The sequence below is a fragment of the Symphalangus syndactylus genome, chromosome 22 (genome assembly GCF_028878055.3).
Source record: "Symphalangus syndactylus isolate Jambi chromosome 22, NHGRI_mSymSyn1-v2.1_pri, whole genome shotgun sequence".
NCBI lineage: Eukaryota > Metazoa > Chordata > Mammalia > Primates > Hylobatidae > Symphalangus > Symphalangus syndactylus.
In genome coordinates, this window is record NC_072444.2 from 59,680,979 (window position 1) to 59,699,859 (window position 18,881).

Consider the following 18,881-nt stretch of genomic DNA (forward strand, 5'->3'; position numbering starts at 1 on the left):
TACCCAAAGGAAAAGAAATCATAATATCAAAAAGATACCTACACTTGTATGTTTATAACAGCACTATCACAATAGCAAAGAAATGGAATTAACCTAAGTGTCCATCAGTAAATGACTGGATAAAGAAACTGTCTTATATATGCACAATGGAATACTATTCAGCCATAAAAAGTATGAAATCATGTCTTTTGTAGCAACATGGAGGGAACTGGAGGCCATGATCTTAAGTGAAATAACTCAGAAACAGAAAGTCAAATACCGCATGTTCTTACTTACAAGTGGGAGCTAAATAATGTGTACACACAGGCATCAAGTATGGAAAAATAGATATTGGGGACTTGGAAGGGTGGGAGGGTGGATGGAGGTGAGGATGAGAAATTACTTACTGAGTGCTATGTACATCATTCAGGTGATGGTTACACTAAAAGCCCAGACTTCACCATTATGCAATATCTCCATATAACAAAACTGCACTTGTACCCCTTAAATTTACATTTAAAAAAAATCTGGTATAACTGGAAAGCAGTGTAACTAACTCATTTAGGGCTCCAGCAGAAAATAAGATGACATACATGAACTGGGAAAACTAAACTAATAAAGGGAAATTAATAAAGGGATTATTGACAAAGTTGTGAAAAGCTCCATTACTATTCCAGGCCAAAACTTGAAGCTAGAGCAGCTCTGTAAAAAGGGCCTGCACTGAAGTCTTAGGTTTCTATTGCTGTGGAATAAATAAATAAATAAATAAATAAATAAATAAATAAATAAAGGCCTGTGGACAGGAGCTGAGACTTGTAGCTGGAGGCTAGATGACTCCATGGAAGGCGCTAGGTAATTAAGTACTTTCCTTTCATTCTACAATCTCCTGCCTGTGCTGCTCATTAACTAAATCCATCTGGAAGCCCAGGGTCAAGGGAGTCCATTGTATACTTCATACAAGTCAGTCTCCAGGGGACAAGTAGAAGTGAAGAAGGATGGAAAGTGGATCTGGAAGAGCAAGCAGCAGATATCCGAATGAAGGTGGATCAAGGTTGGGGAGAGGCCAAGAGAGCAAAAGCAAGAATGAGAGTGACAGAGAGAATAGAAATGAACATGATGTTGAGTAAATACTTAGATGACAACTTCAATATTAGGATAACATGCTGAGTTTTAATTGCCTGTGAGGCAGCCAAGTGTGGCTGTCCAGCAGGCAGTCACATACCAGGGCTTGAAGCTTAGGATGAGACTGACTGCCCAAGCAGCACAAATAGAGTGACAATGACAGAGAAGTAAGTAGTTAACACTTAGATTTGCATTTTTCACCACCCATTTACTTTTGATCGAATGCATTTGATTTTTTCTCTATCACTCACTGAAATTGCATTTAATAAAGCTGCCAAATCCAATAGACACTATCCAGTTCTTATCTTTGTCATCCTCTTGTCTCTTGTGAATCATTACTTATTAAATACTTTTTATTCCAATATATCTCACTGCATTTTTTTTTTTTTTTTGGAGACAGGGCCTCGCTCTGTCACTCAGGCTAGAGTGCAGTGGTGCATAATCATAGCTCACTGCAGCCTCCATCTCCCAGGCTCATGCAATCCTTCCACCTCAGCCTCCCAAGTAGCTAGGACTACAGGTGTGTGCCACCACACCAGGCTAATTTGTTTTACTAAGGTCTCACTATGTTGCCAAGGCTGGTCTTGAACTCCTGAGCTCAAGTGATCCTCCTGTCTTGCCCTCCTAAAGTGCTGAGATTACAGGTGCGAACCACTGTGCTGGCTACATTTTTTTTTAAACACTACTTCTTTCTAGTTCTCTTTCCACTTCCCTGCCTCTCTCTGCCTCTTTTACAGGCATTTTCCCCCAACCTTCATTTCTGCAATCACTCCACCCACCACGTTGATGATTCCTATGATTCTATCCTTAGCCCTCCTCATAAACCACGGAGGCCAGAAGGCAAGGGAAGACAAATTTAAAGTACTAAAAGAAAGAAAGAAAAAAAAAAAATGCCATAACCTTGTAATGTGAGAACTCTATTTCAAGCAAAACTATCCTTTAAGAATGAAGGAAAAATTAAGACATTTCTAGATGAAAAAAACTGAGCTAATTCATCATTAGTAGACCTGCCATACAAGAAATGCCAACAGGAGTTCTGTAGGCTAAAATGGAAGGACACCAGACAGAAGAAGTCACAATGAAAATTAGAAAACATTAGACATGAATAGAATACAAAAACACAACATTCTAAAACTTATGCATGCAGTTAGAAGCAGTACTTGGTGAAAAATTTATAGTTATAAATGCCTATATTAAAAAAGAAGAAAGATCTTAATTCGGTGGCCTAGGACTTGGCCTTGAGAGCTAGAAAATGCAGAGTAAACTAAATTCCAAGCAAGCAGAAGAAAAAAAATTATAAGTATTAGAGCAGGTATAAAAGAAATAGATTATAGAAAAACAATAGGGAAAATCAGTGAAACCAAATTTGGTTCTTTGAAAAAATCAACAAAATCGGCAAACCTTTAGCTAGACTGACCAACAAAAATAAAGAAAAAAGATTCAAATTACTAATACTAAAATCACAAATGAAATAGGACGGCAGTACTACAGAACTTACAGAAATAAAAAGAATTACAAGTAAAAATTTGAGCAACTATATGCCAACAAATGAAATAACCTAAATGAAATTATGAAATTCCTAGAAAGACTACCAAAACTGGCTCAAGAAGAAATAGAAAGTTCAAACAGGCCTATATTAAGATATTAAATTAATAATTTTCAAACTTCCCACAAAGAAAAGCTGATGACCAGATGGCTTCGCTGGTGAATTCTACGAAAAATATAAAAAAAAATTAGAACAAATTCTTCACCAACGCTTCAAAAAATATAAAAGAGCTCAATAAACAAGGAGTGGAAGGGAATATCCTCAACCTAATAAAAAGCATCATGAAAAACCCACAACTAACATCACACTTAATAGTGAAAGCTTGAAAGGCTCTATTCTCATCACTTCTATTCAACATTGTACTGGAGGCTCTAGTCAAGGCAATTAGGCAAGAAAAACAAAGAAAAGTCATCTAGATTGGAAGGGAAGGAATAAAACTTTCTCTACTTGCAATTGAGATGGCCTTGTATGTAGAAAATCCTAAAGAATCCACAAAGAAACTATTAGGGCTAATAGATTCAGCAAGCTTAGAGAGTACAAGATAAATAAAAAATTAATTGTATTTCTATTTACTAGCAATGAATAATCCATAAATGAAATTGAGGACACAATTCCATTTATAATAGCATCAGCAAGAAAAATACTTGTGAAAAATATAGCCAAAAAAGGCACAAAATATATACCCTGCTGTAATCCGAGCACTTTGGGAGGCCAAGGCGGGTGGATCACGAGGTCAGGAGATCGAGACCATCCTGGCTAACACAGTGAAACCCCATCCCTACTAAAAATACAAAAAAGATTAGCCGGGTGTGGTGGCATGCACCTGTAATCCCAGCTACTTGGGAGGCTAACGTAGGAGAATCGCTTGAACGCAGGAGGTGGAGGTTGCAGTGAGCTGAGACCGTGCCACTGCACTGCAGCCTGGGCAACAGAGTGAGACTGCATCTCAAAAACAAACAAACAAACAAAAAAATATATATATACCCTGTAAGCTACAAAACATTGTTGAAGAAAATTAAAGACCTAAATGAGAAGACATTCCATGTTCATTGATTCAAATCTTAATGTTGCTAACTGGCAATACTCCCCAAATTGATCTACAGATCCAATGCAATCACTATCAAAATTCCAGATGTCTTTTTTTTTGGTGAAAATTGATAAGCTGATCCAAAAATTCATATGAAAATGCAAGGGGGCCAGGTGCAGTGGCTCACACCTGTAATCCCAGCACTTTGGGAGGCCAAGGTGGGCAGATCACCTGAGGTCAGGAGTTTGAGACCAGCCTGGCCAGCATGGCAAAACCCTATCTCTACTAAAAGTACAAAAATTAGCTGGGTGTGATGGCGTGCGCCTGTAATCTCAGCTACTTGGGAGGCTGAGGCAGGAGAATTGTCTGAACCCAGGAGGCAGGGGTTGCAGTGAGCCGGGATTGCGCCATTACACTTCAGCCTGGGTGACAAGAGTGAAACTCCGTCTCAAAAAAGAAAATGCAAGGGATCCAGAATAGCCAAATAATCTAGAAAAAGAACAAAATTGACACAGTCACATTCCCAACTTCAAAACTTTCTACACAACTACAGTAATCAAGACTGTGGGACTAGCCTAAAGACAGATAGAAAAATCAACTGACTTTCAACAAGGGTGCCAATACAATTCAGTGTGATAAAGAATAGTCTTTTCAACATACGGTAGTGAGATAAGAGTAGATATCCACATGTAAAAAAATAAAGTTGGACTCCTTCTTTACACCATGCAAATTAACTCAAAATGGATCAAAGACTTAAACTGAAGAACTAAAACCACAAACTCTTAGAAGAAACCATAGGTGTAAATCTTTGTGACTTTGGATTAGGCAATAGTTTCTTTGCTATGGCACGAAAAGTACAAGCATCCAAAGAAAATAATAGATAAAAAAGACTTCATCAAAATTTAAAACTTTTGTGCTTCAAAAGACAATACAAAGGAAGTAAAAAAGACAACTCACAGAATGGAGAAAATATTTGCAAATCATGTATCTATAAGGCTCTAGTATTCAGAACACACAAAGATCTCTTATAGCTCAATGATAAAAAGATAACAAAATGGACATGAATGTACACAAGGGATCTTAGTAGACATTTCTCCAAAGAAGAGATACAAATAGCCAATAAGCACATGAAAAGATGTTCAACATAATTACTTATTAGAGAAATACAAATAAAAACTATAGTGAGATACCACTTCATACCCACTGAGATGGCCATAATCAAAAAGATGAATAACCAATGTTGGCGAGGATCTAGAGAAACTGCAACCCTCATACATGCTGGTGGGAATGTAGAAAGCTGCAGCCATGGTAGAAAATAGTTTCTCAAAATGTGAAACATGGACTTACCATATGCGCCAGCACTTCCACTCTTAGGTATGTATTGATTCAGGCAATAACATGGGTGAACCTTGAAAACATTAAACTAAATGAAAGGAGGCTACATATTATGTGATTCCATTTATGTGAAATGTACAAAATAGGCAATTCTGGAGACACAGAGGGTGAATTAGTGTTTTCCAAGGGCTGGAGGGAGAAAAGAATGGGGAGTCATGCTAATGGGTACAGGGTTTATTTTGGAGGTGACAAACATCTGTGGTTATATAAGATGAATAAAATATTTTTTAAACATTCTATAATTAGTGGAAACAACTACACAAACTTATGAAAATACTAAAACCCATTGAATTATACACTTTAAAGGGGGTGAATTTTATAGTATGTGAATTATATCTCAAAAAAAAAGAAAAGGGGATCTTCTGACCCCCAAGCCCTAATCCTACTCCATGGAGGAAATTAATGTTATTTGTTTCTTAGATACCATTCCTGAAATAGACTGTATATATACAAACATATATTTGTGGGACTATAGGTCCCTTATTGAAAACAGAAGTCTAAGCATAGCAGACACATTGTTCTAGACTCTTTATTTCTCTTTATAATTTCAAGATCATTCTTCTTTACACTGTAACTTGGAGATTATTCCATTTCAGCATATGTAAGTATTCTTTGTTCTTTTCTATTTGGAGATATTCTATAATTTAATTGGCCAGTCTTTTGCTGTTCCAAATAATGTTGCAATTTATTTCTTTGTATATCTTTCCAGCACAAGTGTATGAGTGGAATACATTTAGAGAAGTAAAATTTCTGGTTTGAAATTTTATTGTATTTTATTTTGATAAATTGCCATTATTGACAATATCTTTCTCACTTGATTATGAGTTCCTTCAGAAAAGGGACCATGTCTGTTTTGTTGACAAGGGTACATCTAAATTCTAGCACATTGTCTGACATGCTGCTTAATATATTTGTAGATTGACAAGCCTACGTATTTTATTGTATAAAGTGTCAAATGGAAATTCAAAGCTATACTGTTCAAAAACTTATGATCCAGTTTATAGGAATTGTTTATAGGAACTGATCCAGAGATAGGGGATTTTCTTTTTCTATTTTTTGTTTTTGTTTTTGTTTTTTTTTACTTTTTATCGAGTTGTTTTTCATTTTTCCTTTCCTACTCTGTTAATAGTATGTTTTGAAAAACTGTGGAATCAGTTGCAATGTATCATTCTAAGAAAGACAGAATCCCTTAATTTCATCTGAATATATACATTTTAGTAAATAAATATCAATTTCTTATATTTCAGTATTCTACATTTCAGGTATTTAAAAAGAGAGAGAATGGGGTTGATTTGCAACAAAGAGACCTAATAGTGACATCTGCTGGAAAAAAATGTCAGAATAAAATTTGAACCATTAAATCTTTTTAAAATTTTAGACAAGTTTTATGTTTCTATTAATCAGGAAAAAATGTGTTATTTTATGACAGCAATGTTTGTAATAAGTAAACATAATTGTTTATAGGAGGCTCTTTCATGTTCTACAAAACAACAGAGAAATATATATTTTATTTTTTAGGATAAAGTCATTTTGGGAACCGATTACCCCTTTCCACTAGGTGAGCTGGAACCTGGGAAACTAATAGAGTCCATGGAAGAATTTGATGAAGAAACAAAGGTATAATGTCTTTTACTTCACAGCTTTCTTACTGACTTTTCCTGCTCTAATTGGGTTTGGTTTCAGAGCACTTTGATACATGAAAACAAAGAACAGAGGAACCATTACACTGAATTCCCTAAAACTATTACTCTGTCTCCATAAACGGCTAAACTATTAAAGGACAAAAAAAAAAACATGACAAAGCTGAAAGTCAGCCTAGTACAACTAAATTCATAAACCCAAGAAAGAAAGTTGTATAGAAGGATATGACAATAAAATACGCCTGCATGTTAGATAGATCATAGGAAAAATGTCTCAATTTTTTCTATATTACTTCTGTTACAAATCTACCAATCTCAAAAGTTGTAATAACTCTAGTTATTTAGATAAGGAAACTAAAGTCTTGATTAAAAGGACCCAAGGAATCAGATCCTTTAAGTAACTAGACTTTTTTTTTTCCCAGCGTTTGACTTTTAAGGTAGGTAAATGATACTAATGTGCTATAATGCTACCATTACCTAGTCTACCCCTTAGACTCCTAAACCAAGATGAGTTTAAAATGAGATGCAGTGTCTTCAGTTTCCCTCTCCTTTGCCAATCCTTCCACACCCCCATCCTCCAAAAAAATAAGTTCTTCCTAAGACCTTCACTGCCCATCATTCCCAGAGGTCAGGGATGGCCAAAAATAACAATATGAGAATATATAAACTCTTAATAAATCTTACAAAACTTTTGGTTGTAATCCTTTTGCATAATTCTTGGCTTTATTCTAAACTAAAATCCAAACGTTACCTTGAATTCTATCTGCCTTAACCATTAAAGATATTGTTCATCAAATCTTCTCAATAGGCTTGAAGTACATTAACAGATGCCAACAATGAAAAATTCATTCTTCAGTATACTAGTTACAAGTTATTAACTGGGAAACCTTATTAACTGGGAAACCTTAGACTATTTTGTACAGAAAGTGTCCCTTTTGGCACTAAAAGTCTTGAACTGTTAAATATTACCTACTAAATATTGTTAAATATTTACCTGCTTCCTTCCTAAAGTAGGAAGCTGTCATAAAGACATTTTTGAACTTTTTTTTAAACAACAAAGGTTGAAAATGAAAAACTTTCTATTAACCAAAATTAAACAGAAACCAGATGACCCACACATCCTGATTAAAAACTTAATGGAATAATAGTAATTATTATTACATGCCTTTTATTGTTTATTCTTATGTGCTTATCACTTTCAAGTTTTTTTTTTTTGTAGTCTTGCATAAAGGCTTTATACTGACACAAATTCACCATGACATTCTGTACAAGGTTACTCACTGTAATGCTGTAATACTGAAAACAATCTTTAAGGGAATAGTTAAACAAATCATAATATATCCACACAATGGAAATTATGCCACCATAAATAAATTAGAAATTAATTTCCAAGATACATTAAACTTTAAAAAGCAAGGTATAAAACAATTTGTATAGTATACTTCCATTGGTAGATCCAATACATCTTTTGTGAAAAAGAATCTTTTTATGCCTGAATACAAGTATTTGCTTATGGAGTATAAACATAAAATATCTCTGGAACATAAACAAGAAACTGATCAAACTCTGGGAAGAAAAAGGTAGTTGGATGGCAGTAGTGGAATGAAGTATCCATTTTATACATTTTGAATTTTGAACCATGCGAAGGTAAATACCACTAAAGAAATTTAAAATAAAATAAATAAATCCATTTGATAAGGACAACATTGGAAGGTATAGCAGTCCCCCCTTATCCTCAGTCTTGCCTTCTACAGTTTCTCATACTCCAGTCAACCACAGTCCAAAAATATTAAATGGAAAATTCCAGAAATAATTCATAAGTTTTAAATTACATGCCATTCTGAGTAGCATGGTGTAAGCTTACACTGTCCTGCTCTCTCCAGCCCAAGATGTGAATCATCCCTTTGCCCCGTGTCTCCATGCTGTATCCACTCCCTCTCCATTAGTCACTTAGTATCATCTTGGTCATCAGATGGACTGTCGCCATATTGCCATGCTTGTTGCTGAACTCACCTTATTTTACTTAATAATGGCCCCAAAGCACAAGAGTAGTAATGCTGGCAATTCAGATATGCCCAAGAGAAGCTGTAAAGTGCTTCCTTTAAGTGAAAAGGTGAAAGTTTTCAACTTAATAAGGAAAGAAAGAAAAATTATATGTTGAGGTTGCTAAGATCTTACTTTGTAAGAATGCATCTTCTATACGTGAAACTGTGAAGAAAGAAAAAGTAATTTGTGCACAGAATATATATAGGATTCTATGTAACATCCACAGAGGGTCTCGGAATGTATCCTTCATAGATAAGGGGGGACTGCTGTATATAGGCAGATGCATTCTACCATGAAGATGTGGAGAAAGAAAACAAGACTTGGGAGTTGAGTGACTTGCCAAAGGCAATATAACTGGTGGGTTATAGCATATGGATGGGATCCCAAATCCCTTGATTCCAGGATCAGATCTCCATCCAACACTCTGAAGGGTACCTCCCTCAAAGGATACATGGTACTAAGCTATCTTAAAAGGTAAAGCACATGGTTCCTCCTAGCAGCAATAGCCACTTCTGAAATCTTCCTCTAGAGGAGGATGGCCTAAGTATGTATTTCGGAAGAATCCTGAGTAAGAGGTCCTGCCTCAAATCACCCACTTTTCAAGGTTGTATAAGAACCCTGAAGTGGTCATAATATAGAAGGACACATTAATGGTATGAATGTCACACAACCCCATACATTTCTTCCATCCTCAGCTACATACCTGTCCTTTGCAAGCTAGATAAACAAATCAGTTAGGGTATCACAAAGTTACTTCTTAAATCTCTTCTTTTGGCAGAGTTGATATAGTTTATAGCTGGGGAGTCCATTTCTTATGTGAAAATTTTAAGATGTACAGATTTGTACCCTGACCTGAGACCCTTCATTTGTATCACTTCTCTTGCTCAGAAAAAGCTTAACTTTTATTTAGGGCCATGTGAAAACAACAACACATATGTCTAGCAGCTGGGGGATGGCTAGATGACTTCTGAGCACCTTTTGCAGCCCTCTTGTCCCACAGACCTAACTGTACCTTTTCTCTGTATTAGCCTCCAAATGGTCCTTAAGATACAATCTGTTAGAGGGTACGGTTTCCAAACAAGGGCACCTCCTAAGGAGGGCCCTCCCCTTTATAAGTCTCTTCTCTCCCCCTACAATCAAGTTTCAGATTTAGATTTCAAATAGCAGGGCAAAACATTGGTCAAGAGGATTTTGGTAAGAGATTTACTGTATAACCTGCTAATATTTTTCTCTCATATTGGGGAGCTGATTTTTTTAAACCTGATCAATGTAGTACTTAAAAATACTTAAAAAACAACCAATAATGCTTTAAAATATTTTCTTTTCTTTTCAGAATAAACTAAAAGCCAGCAATGCCCTGGCATTTTTGGGTCTTGAGAGAAAACAATTTGAATGACTGAATTTACTACAAAGGCAAACTTTCAAAAGGATATCTCATTTTTGTTTCTAAATATGTATCAACAGGTATCAACAAAATCCTATTTTGAACTATTTTACTCAGAAATCAATGTCCCAAATATCCTAAATTATTCATAATAAAAATGATTCATAAGTGTTTTCATTCTGAAAAGCAGTACATTATTTCACGTGCAAACAAAAAATGATTTTCCCAGTGCTCTTTTAATTAATCTGGAGAAATACAAAATAAAATGTCATTAATGATTTATATGGAGAAAGATTCATCCTAGAGGGCTCAGGTAGGTTGTCCATTTTTCACAAAGATATGTGAATTGGACTCAAATAACCTGTTCCATCCACCTTTAACACCTACCATTAGCCCAGAACTGGGCTGGGAATGCTTTAGCCTCCACAAAATAAATAACATGAATATAGGATATCCATAACCTCAGGGAGCTTCCAGACCAATTAAGGAGGTAAGAGATGTTCATGGAATAATTACTAAGCTATAAACTTTCACTTTGATTGTCAAAGAAGTTTCATTAAGAGGAATTCACTTTGGTCTAAAACTGTGGAGCAGATCTTCACAGAGGGTGGAACATGAGAGTCCAGGAGATGAATAAGGAATTTTTAGCGTTAGAGGATGGGAAACAGGAAGGCAAAACTATGGGAACACAGCTGTGGTTTCAGACTGAATGAGACATCCATTTTAAAAGTTTTTGTCTATAAATTTACTTCTACCAGAAGCTCTTTTGATTTTAAAATACCGAGCAGAATGTATAAAGCTAACTATGGAAAGTTAATAGGGCAATACCAGAGTAGCCTTGTTTTACCCATTTCATTTATGGTCCCACTTGGGCTGCTGAAAAGGAACTTGGTCCTGGGATGGGTGATGAAATCTATGGTTCATCTGCCTCTGGCTGAATTCCAAAATCAACCATGGATTCATTCATTCTTTTCCCTTCCATTCATCTAGAAAATCCAGAGTTGAGTATTGACATGTAATTTGTGCTGACCCCTCTCCAGAATAAAGATGAGATCTAATTCTTACTTCACTATGCTCACGCCATTATTTTCACTTTATATAGTTCATTGCCCCACCTCCTTCTCACCCCGCCCCCCACCATTTCTTTCTAGGATTTTACCCACCCACCATCTGCTTATTGCTCCAATCTGCCCAAAAAGGAAAACAAAGTTGAACAAAGCAACAACATGAACCATATGTTATTTTTTCCTTCCCCAATCTTTGGGGGTAATGTCTACACCTTTTCAAATATTCTATATTTGAGCACTCTGAATACAGCATTTAAAGATTGTTTTATTATAAAAAGTAACCCAATCACTTTATTCAATATCATACACACACATACACATGCAGAGTGAATGGATATATTCATATTCACATGTTTTCTATGTGCCAGGACTATGGGAATGCTCCAGACACTGGGGGTATAGATGTAAACAAAAAAGATAAAATTCCTTCTCTGACAAAACCTACAATCTGAAGAGTGAGAAACATAAATAAGGTAAGGAAGAAGAAAAAGAGGAATAAAAGGAGGAACAGAAGGAAGAAAGAAGGAAGGAAATTTTTCTTATACTGATAAAAACTATGAAGAAATTAAAACGAAAATGTAGTAGTGACCAGGAGAAAGATGGGGGTAAAATATTAAATTGTAGAGTCAGAGAAGGCCTCTTTAAAGAGGACTTTCAACTGAGTTTTGAATGATAGGACAGGGAAGAAAATGCAAAGGTTCTGAGGCAAGAAAGCTCGTGACAAGTTTGTGAGCAAGGAAGAGAGATAGGAGAGGAAGCCAAAAAGTTGGCTAGATCAGTAGATCATCGTCAAGGGTTGAGGTTTTTGTTGTTTTTTTTTTGTTTGTTTGTTTGTTTTGAGACAGAATCTTACCGTGTCGCCAGGCTGGAGTGCAGTGGCGCGATCTCGGCTCACTGCAACCTCCAACTCCCTGGTTCAAGTGATTCTCCTGCCTCAGCCTCCTGAGTAGCTAGGATTACAGGCACGCGCCACCAGGTCCACCTAATTTTTTTTTTTTTTTTTTTTAGTAGAGTCGGGGTTTTACCCTGTTGGCCAGGATGGCCTCGATCTCCTGACCTCGTGATCCTCTCGCCTTGGCCTCCCAAAGTGCTGGGATTACAGGCATGAGCCACCGTGCCCAGCCAAGATTTTTATATTGTTTCATAGGAAACCACTGGAGAGTTTTTAATAGGTCTGTGACATGCTCGGACTTATGTTATTCTTTTAAAATAAACAAAAAAAAAATAGCAGGGGGCAGTGGCTTACACCAGTAATCCCAACACTTTGAGAGGCTGAGGCAGGAGGATCACTTGAAGCCAGGAGACTGAGACCAGCTTGGGCAACACACCTCTACAAAAAAAATTTTTTTTTAATTAGCTGGGTGTGGTGGCTCATTCCTGTAATCTCAGCTACTCAGGAGGCTGGGGTGGGAGGATGGCTTAAGCCCAGGAGTTCGAGGCTTCAGTGAGCTAGGATCATGCCACTGCACTCCAGCCTGGGTGACAGAGTGAGACCCTGTCTCAGAAAAAAGAAAGGAGAGGAGAGAGAGGAGGGGAGGGGAGGGGAGGGGAGGGGAGGGGAGAGGAGAGGAGAGGAGAGGAGGAAAAAAAGAAAAAAGAAACCTGTATACATTAACAGCTTTGTAGAGACTTATTAAAGGGAGTCAAGAAAGGAAGTTGGAGGCTAGGCAAGAAATGATGGTGACTCAGGCACAAATATAAGAATGGGGATCATGACATATGTTTGTAGGCAGAACCAACAGCATTTAATGATGGACTAAATGTGAGGAAGAGGGAGGAAGGGGAGGAAAGAAATCAAAGCTGACTCCTGGGTGTGTGAATGTGAAGTGTGTGTACACATGTGCACACCATGCTTTTGTCAATCAGTCTCCTATATTTGGACATTTAAATAATTCCTAATGTTTTGCAATTATAAATAATACTGCAATAAAAGTTGATTCATTTCCAAAATCATACATATGGATAAACTATAACTCTGATTGGATCAAAGATTTAACTCTAAAATATTAAACTATGCAGGTACTAGAAGAAAAGATGAGAGAATTCCTCTTTAATCTGGGTGTAAAGAGGATTTTCTAACTGGGACTTTCCTGGGCACATAATCCTGGTGACATTTAAGCTTTGAGATGATTAATGGTAGTTAATGGTGTTAAACACATCCATACTTTAAACATAGGTGCTTTGATTCCCAGGCTTTTCACTTGAACAGCTGGGTAGATTTATTACCGTATACCATAATGAGGAAGACTATGGGAGAAACAGTCTTGAGAGGAAACAGAATCAACAGTTCTGTAGTTGGACTTGTTATATTTCGGATGCCTCTTAGACATTTAAGTAGGAACGTCAAGTAAGCACTTGAGTGTACTAGTCTGGAGAGTTCAAGAGAGAGGCTAGGGAAAAATCACCAGTGTATAAAAGGTATTTAAAGAAATGAGACTGGATGAAATCACCTGGCGAAAAAGTAGAGCAGAGACGCAAAAGACCCTAGGCCTATTTCCTGGGATTCACTAACACTTAGAAGTTAGATGAAGGCTATACAAAAATTAGCTGGGCATGGTGGCATGTGCCTATAATCCCAGCTAATCGGGAAGCTGAGGCAGAAGAATCACTTGAACCCGGGTGGCGGAGGTTGCAGTAAGCCGAGATTGTGCCACTGCACTCCAGCCTGGGTGACAGAGCGAGACTCTGTCTCAAAAAAAAAAAAAAAAAAAAAAGTTAGATGAAGGCACCAGCTTTGTGCACAGAAGAGTAGCTAGTGAGGTAGGAGGAAAACCAGGAAAATATACTCAGGAGTCAAGAGCAGACAATGTTTCAAGAAGTCCTAACAGCTTTAGGCATACACACACACACACACACACAAAATCAAAGCTACAATACTATGGTATTCAATAGAACCATATGCCTCAGACATAACTCAATCCCTTTATCCCAAAATTTAATTCCACTTCTTATAGTCCCAACCCTGATGAATGGCATCACGCAGTCACCTAATTCTTCTCCTTCACCCATATCAATACACCATTAAATCCAAAAGATTCAACCCATTTTATATCTTTTATTTCTTATCTGTTCTTTCCTCCATATGGCTTCCAACTAAATTCAGGTCTTCATCTCTCAGCAGGATATTGAAATAATCCCTTATTTGTACCCCTGCCCCTTGGCTTAGTCTGGTACAACCCATCTTCTACCTTGGTGCCAGAGAAAAATGTCCACAGTATGTATTTGATTATATTACTTTCTCTGTTAAAATTCCTCAGGACTTAAAGTGGTGGTTTCTAGGCTTTGGGATTTCATCACTCAGTAACTCCCCCTTCAAAAAAACAAAAACAAAAAAAAATGTACTGCCATCTCTAACAGAGCACACCTCCCATTTTGAGTTGTGATTCCTATCTTTCTTCTAGACTGGACTTTCTTGAGGGATGACCTAAGTCTTCATTCACTCATGCATTCAACAAAATTTATTCCGGACTTATTATGGGCCAAGAACCATGCTGGATTCTGAGACTATGAAAAAAGCTAACATGGTTCCTGCCCTCAGTTGTGCTTATAATCTAGTTAGGGAGACATGTATCAAGTAAGCAACAAATCAATATAAAATTGCTACCACGACAAGAGCTAAGGAAAGGCACACAGTATGTAGAAAGCTTATTATAAAGGATTTGTCCTAGTCAGAGTCGGAGAAAGATTTTTCAGAAAAAAGTTTTGCTTGAGCTAGGATCTGAAAGCAAACAAGAGCTAAAAGGTAAAAAGGGAAGGGAAGAGTATTCCAGGCAGGAGAAACAGAATAAATGAAAGCCTTGTGTCTGTGTAGGAAAACAGCCATTGTATGGCAAGAGTGACTCCATCTGGAAGGAGACTCACCATGGTAACTGATGTTTGACCACAGCATACCAAGGTGTTCTGCAGCAAGGTCTTTAAGCAACGCCTGTAGCATACATAGCCCTGCATAAAGATGCTTATCTAACCTCCCCAGTAGTCATGAGTTTCAGCAAGAAAGTCTGAGATGCAATCAGCTGCAGATGTTTGTACCCTAAAAGCTTGCCATACAAAGGATACTTTCTGGACAGTATCCCACCATTGCATGGCTATCCCAGATATCACTTCTGTTTGTAAGAGCCTATTAAATATTTCTTTCTGAGAAACTGAATTTGTCAGCCTCTTTCTTCAGCCTCTCACCTTGGGGGTGGGTTTGCACAGAACTGCTCACCACAGAACAGGCAGGAGAGAACACAGCAAGAAAGAAAAACACTGTGGCTAAAGATGACAAAGGAAGACATTCTTGGTAAAAAGTGACAAGCTCATGTGAGGCCATAAGTCAGTTGAGGAATTTTATATGTTGAAAAGCTGTGAGAACTCACAAATGGGAGAAAACATTTGCAAACTACCCATCTGACAAGGGATTAAGAACCAGAACCTATAAGGTGCTCAAACAACTCTACAAGAAAAAAATTTAATAATTTGATTTTGAAATGGGCAAAAGATTTGAATAGACATTGCTCAAAAGAAGACATACAAATGGTAGACAGGCATATGAAAATGTCCTCAGTTTCATGGCTCATCAGAGAAATGCAAATCAAAACTATAGTGAGATATCATCTCACCCCAGTAAACATGGCATTTTTCCAAAAGACAACCAATAACAAATGCTGGCAAGGACGTGGAGAAAAGGGAACTCTTGTCCATTGTTGGTGGGAATGTAAATTAGTACAACCACTATGGACAACAGTTTGGAGGTTCCTCAAAAAACTAAAAATAGAGCTACCACGTGATCCAGTAATTCCACTGCTGGGTATATACCCAAAAGAAAGGAAGTCAGTATATCAAAAGGATATCTGCACTCTCATATTTGTTGCAGCTGGATTCACAATAGCCAAGATTTGGAAGCAACCTAAGTATTCATCAACAGATGAATGGATAAATAAACTGTGGTACATATACACAATGGAATACTATTCAGCCATAAAAAAGGATGAGATCCTGTCATTTGCAACAACGGATGGAACTGGAGGTCATTATGTTAAATGAAATAAGCCAGGCACAGAAAGACAAACTTTGCATGTTCTCACTTATTTGTGGGAGCAAAAATTAAAATAATTGAATTTACAGACATAAAGAGTAAAAGGATGATTACTAGAGACTGGAGTGGATAACTGGGGAATGGGGATGGCTAATGGGTACCAAAAGTAGTTAGAAAAAATGAATAAGACCTCATATGTGATAGCACAATAGGTGACTATTATAGTGAATAATAATTTAATTATACATTTAAAAATAATTAAAAGTATATAATTGAGTTGTTTGTGACACAAAGGATAAACGCATGAGGGGGATGGATACCCAATTTACCAAGATGTGATTAATATGCATTGCATACCTGTATCAAAAGATCTCATGTACCCCATACTACTATGCACCCACAAAAATTAAAAATTAAAAAAAAAAAAAAAAAGAGTTGGAGGCAAAGAAGCATGGATTGGAGTCACGGTCACAAGCCAAGAAAGGCCTAGAGTCACCAAATCTGAAAGAGCCTAGAAACAGATTCTCCCCAATAGTCTTCAGAGGAAGCACAGCCCTGCTGTTTTAGTCCAGTTTTCATTGCTCATAGCACGATACCTGAAACAGTAATTACTTCTTAGAGTTACGGAGGCTGAGAAGTCCCAGGTTGAGGGGCCACATCTGGTGAGGGCCTTCTTACTGGTGGGGACTCTGCAGAATCCCAAGGTAGTACAGGGCATCATATGGCAAGGGAGCTAAATGTGCTATCTCCAGTCTCTTCCTCTTCTTATAAAGCTACCAGTTCCATTGCCATGATAACCCATTAGTCCATTAACCTATTAATCCATTCATGAGGGCTCTGCCCTCATGACCCAATCACCTCTCAATACTGCCACACTGGGGATTAAATTTCAACATGAGTTTGGGAGAAGACAATCATTCAAACCATAGTCCCTGCCAACACATTGATTTTAGACTTCTGGCCTTTAGAATTGCGAGAGAATAAATTTCTCTTGTTTTAAGTCAAAAAACAATACCAAAAGAAAACAAACAAACAAACAACAACAACAAAGAAAAGCAATGAGAAGGTTTTTAAGTAGGGGATGGCATTAATTAGAGCTGATTTTTTTTTTAGTCCTGCTCCTGCGGGATAGAATTCAATTTTGAAAAGATTCCTCTGGCAGGCTGCAGGATGACAACAGCTTGCAGGGGAGCTTAAGTGAAATAGCTTGGGCCAAGATGGTGGTAGTGTTGCTGGTGGAGAAACATATGTAATAGACTCCAGAGATAATAAGGAGGGTCAACAAAAAGGCTTTGGTGATGGGTTAGATACGGGAGATAAGGATTAGAGATACCAAAGATGACCCCTGAGTTTCGGACTTGCATAACTAGAAGTATTGCCATTTTACTACAAGAGGCACAGAGAAAAGACCAGGTTGGAAAGACAGGATTATGAGTTTAGTTTGGGGAAATATTGAATATTAATGCCTTTGAGACATACAAAAGGGAAAGTCGAGTGTGCAGACTAATGCAGTTTGAATTTCCTAGCACATAGTAACATCTCTACTCGCATTCATTGGATAAATAGTAAAATAAAAATAAGTAAACAGGTCTTCCTCCTAAAATGAGCAAAGAAAGGAACTGGATATCAATCTTCACCGAGTATGTTGGGAATTCATGCAGTTCTGAGTGTAATCCAAATGGCAAGGTCTCACAAATTTGTGACTATCTACAATGACTTGAGTCTTCACTATCCTCGTGAGCCTTTCTTCTTGGCTCACCCGCCTAGTGAGACCTTCTCCTTGGCTAATAGATGGGTGTCTTCTCCCTGTGTCTTCATATGGTCTTTCCTCTGTACATGTCTACATCATGATTGACTCTTCTTCTAGGACACCAGTCATACTGGATTAGGGCCCACCCTAATGACCTCATTTTAATTTAATTCCCACTTAAAAGAACCTGCATCCAAATATAGTCACATTCTGAGCTACTTGGGGTTAGGAATTTCGGGACACAATTCAGCCCGTAACAAATGCCTTATACATATTCACAAACCAATCTGGCAATGTCCATACCAGGGGTGTCATTTGGTGACAGCAGACATTCTTCTCAGATGCCATTAGCAGCACAAGGTTCTAAGCAAAGGTAACGAGAATAACCTCCTCAGTACCATATTTGATTGCCTGGCCCTGGAACAATATTGCTTACACAGTGAATCTGCTCACAACACAGAATCTAGAAAAGTCACTCAGAAAAATCACCTTTTCAGCGTTTTCTCTCCTTCCTTATCTACTGCAAGCACTTCTCCAAAAACAACCTTTTTAAAACATTCCCAACACTACCAGATTCCAAAGGAGAAACAACCACTCATAGCCATCCAAGCATCTTTCTCTTTCCTTTGTACAGTACCTTCTCCTATATCCCCTAAAAAGGAAGCCAGTACTGGCTCAGCCTAATTCATATTCCCTGACCAAAAAGCTTAAATCTGTATTCAAGGTAATCACTTTAGATTAACATACCAAGACAAATACCAGCTTTAAATCTGTTTAACTTAAAGAGACCATTATGAAGATTTTTCCCAACCAAAATTGAAAAAAGGTAAATTGAAGTTTCCATTTCTGAAAATAAAAAACTGCTCACAACCTAAAAACATTAAAGTTTATTTTTAAAAAGTCAACAC

General features: G+C 37.3%; 1 protein-coding gene and 1 long non-coding RNA gene across 3 annotated transcripts in view; one reads left to right on the forward strand and one right to left on the reverse strand.

The window, feature by feature from the left end:
• The window catches only part of ACMSD (aminocarboxymuconate semialdehyde decarboxylase), a 63,894-nt gene extending 53,569 nt beyond the window's left edge, over positions 1-10,325 (forward strand). Inside the window, exons 9-10 of one of the 2 annotated variants that reach the window (XM_055262097.2) lie at positions 6,588-6,686; positions 10,089-10,325. In XM_055262097.2, the coding sequence (XP_055118072.1) occupies positions 6,588-6,686; positions 10,089-10,151 (162 nt within the window). In that variant the 3' untranslated portion in view covers positions 10,152-10,325. The remainder of the gene's footprint in view (positions 1-6,587; positions 6,687-10,088) is intronic. The other variant, XM_055262098.2, reaches the window with a different exon arrangement.
• LOC134735540 (uncharacterized) overlaps positions 1-18,881 on the reverse strand; it is a 52,890-nt gene that overhangs the window by 25,933 nt on the left and 8,076 nt on the right. The window lies entirely within an intron of this gene.